This window comes from Poecilia formosa, unplaced genomic scaffold (genome assembly GCF_000485575.1).
Source record: "Poecilia formosa unplaced genomic scaffold, Poecilia_formosa-5.1.2 Scaffold544, whole genome shotgun sequence".
Classification (NCBI taxonomy): Eukaryota; Metazoa; Chordata; class Actinopteri; order Cyprinodontiformes; family Poeciliidae; genus Poecilia; species Poecilia formosa.
In genome coordinates, this window is record NW_006800483.1 from 134199 (window position 1) to 137162 (window position 2964).

At 50.3% G+C, this 2964-nt stretch overlaps 1 protein-coding gene across 5 annotated transcripts in view; it reads left to right on the plus strand.

Moving 5' to 3' along the window:
* The first annotated feature begins 6 nt into the window (after positions 1-6).
* LOC103129415 (uncharacterized) overlaps positions 7-2964 on the plus strand; it is a 9526-nt gene continuing 6568 nt past the window's right edge. Inside the window, exons 1-2 of one of the 5 annotated variants that reach the window (XM_007540501.2) lie at positions 7-1181; positions 2641-2777. In XM_007540501.2, coding sequence (XP_007540563.1) covers positions 2662-2777 — 116 coding nt within the window. In that variant the 5' untranslated portion in view covers positions 7-1181; positions 2641-2661. Of the gene's footprint in view, positions 1182-2335; positions 2778-2964 lie in introns of those variants that run through there. The other 4 variants (XM_007540502.1, XM_016665049.1, XM_016665051.1 and 1 more) reach the window with 4 other exon arrangements.

Below are 2964 nucleotides of genomic sequence, written 5' to 3' on the forward strand. Positions count from 1 at the left end.
CCTTAGTGGCTTAATGGAGCTTTGATTGGATGTTTGGTTTGACAAACAATCGCCACTACAAAAACCTTATTCAGACACACTGCAGATGTTACATGTTGCTGTAACTCAGACTCAGCGACAGACTGGCGACCCGTCCAGGCGACCCGTCCAGGCAGGCGACCCGTCCAGGCAGGCGATCCGGCCAGGCAGGCGACCCGTCCAGGCGACGTCCAGGTGACCCCGTCCAGGCAGGGGACCCCGTCCAGGAGACCCCGCCTCTCGCCCGGAACGTTCGCTGGAGATACCCACACCTCCCGACCCACTGGGGGTAAGTGTGTACAGAAAATGGATGGAGATTAACTCAAATTCTTCATAGAGTTACTGTATGGCTGCTGGCAGAGGATCTCCTGTAGCAGTCTGTATTACAGCAAATTTGGAGACAGCTCTGACTGAAGACAGTCTGATGAAGAGGATGGTCAGGGTTTTCTGTAATCTTGATTTTCTGCTGGTTCTCTTTGTGTAAGTTGTTGTTTGTGAATGTCTGAAAATTAACTAAAAATAAAAAGCAGTTAATCAGGTTCATTAATAAAGTGATGTAATTACCTTCTGATGGTAAACTATGTTTGTTTGGAGTGAAATCAGCATTTAAAATCTGTTGTTTATATATTCATAAACCAGGTCTTAGCCTGGGGAAAATATGACAGGCGTTGTGGATGAGTTGGAGTGAAACTTTCCCACAGAAGCTTCTGGCTCACCGCTCCGGTGGCGGAGCAGAACGCGGCTCCGTGTTCGGGCGGAGCCGCAGATAACGCTCCGCTTTCAGCAGCTTATCAGCTGCAGGGCGGCGCCACAAAACCAAAACGCCCCCAGGCCGTCAGAGACGCAGCTGATAGAGGCTGCAGCCGGGCCAGAACAGAACCAGGCAGCCGGGCCAGAACAGAACCAGGCAGCCGGGCCAGAACAGCAGCCGGGCCAGAACAGAACCAGGCAGCTGGTCTGTTTCCAGACTCAGTAAAACTCAGATCATCAACAAACATCTGATTGGTTCTGCAGTGAGGAAGAGGAGGAGGAAGAGCCACAGTGTGTGTTCATATCTGTCAGTGTGTGTGTGTGTTTTGGTGTGATCAGCTGCATGTTTGCTCTCAGTCGCTCCGTAAACGTGGAGCAGGAAGTCCAGCAGAACCAGAACTCCCAGAACTCAGGTTGGTTTGGACTTTAACTTCTCCTTAACCAGTTCAGCTAAAATTAGAAACCAGTTTGCCTGTTTAACTGGAACTGGAGGCCAGTTACTCTGATCTGTTTAAAACTAATTTTCCAGCTTCTCTCTCCGACATCACAGAGGGCAAAGGTCGCAGAGATCAGAGGATGTGATTATAGATGATTGATCTCCAGTCGATCAGCTGGTTGAAGGCGATGAAGGTTAACTAACGACCTTCCTCTGAAAATAAACGGACAACGATGATGATGATGTTGATGTTTTATTCTTCATCATCACTTTTGATGTTTCACTTCGTCTGTTTCAATCCCAGAGCTGATTTTAGTCTCCTGTCGGGTTGTTGGTCAGTTGGGTCATCCCAGCTAATCCCAGCTAATCCCAGTTAATCCCAGTCATCAATCAGTGCATCAAGTTGAACTTATTATTGAAATTAGTTTCAACAGTTTCTCTCTAAGAACCTGTTTGATTCGTCTGTCAGTTGCTGCTCCTGCAGGTTTGAGGTTTTGTGAGGAACCCGGTTCAGAACGGTTTCAGAATGTGTTGGCCTCTCTGGGTTCTGATCGGGCTGGTTGGGCAGAACTCTCTGGGTTCTGATCGGGCTGGTTGGGCAGAACTCTCTGGGTTCTGATCGGGCTGGTTGGGCAGAACTTCTGTCTGTCATCTGATCCAGTGAACCGTTGGAGGTGGAAACACCCAGAAAGTCAAACACAGCGAGTCGGGCCTGAACACACCCGGTACCTCCTCAACGTAAACATGAGCTGTTAGAGGTCTGATCAGGATGTGGGAGGTTCTGACCCATTAAAGGTCCGAACAGTACACTAAAGGTTCTGACAGAGCCGTCTTTGTCAGTTTGTCCTGAAAGGCGTCATTCGGGTCGGACCCGTCCTCGCCCAGGATTTGCATGCTGCAGGAAACAGAAACAAACTCATTTTCATTTACGGCTGCATGCTGGCGTCGGGCTGCAGCTCTTCTCTCACAGGAACCAGAACCATCAGAGTTTTGCCGGGCAGAACCCGACTCAAACGCTACAATTCACAGTCTCTCTCCAGAACCTCCTGATGATTTCCAACATGGCCGACATCTATAAATAATCTGCTGAACGCATCAGAACATGCTGACTCACAGGGACTCACCAACACAGGCTGGTGAGTCCCTGTTATCTATGAAAGAAGGTCCAAATGGTTCTGATGGACCCGGCTGAGGCTTCTATATTTACTGCTCCACCTTGGATTCACCTGTGATCCAGGTGAGGCGCTCCTTAAGACACAACGGTTCTGGAACCTGATCTTTCCTGAAGCACAGTGGATGTTTCGGGTTCTGGTATCTGTGCAGAACCATTCCAGTAGTAATCTCTGGTTCTGTGCTCACTGAACAGAACTTTCTGGTTCTGATCGAGAAGCTTGGTGCTCAGCTGGTCTTCCTGGTTCCTGTTGGGTTCATTCCAGGGTCAGATCCGGGAATCCTCCATGGCGGCAGTGGGAGCGGACGCGACCGGGTTGTGGCTCCTGACACCAGGACTCTTCCTCCTCCTCCTCATCCTCCTCTCCATCTTCCTGACTGCTCTCTGTAGCGACTGCAACAGGTCAGCTCTGCAGCCTGAACACAAACACCCTGAGACAGACGCAGTCAGATGCAGACAGACGAAGTGAGACGCAGTGAGACGCAGACAGACGCAGTCAGACGCAGACAGATGCAGTCAGACGCAGTGAGACGCAGTCAGACGCAGACAGACGCAGTCAGACGCAGACAGACGCAGTCAGACGCAGTGA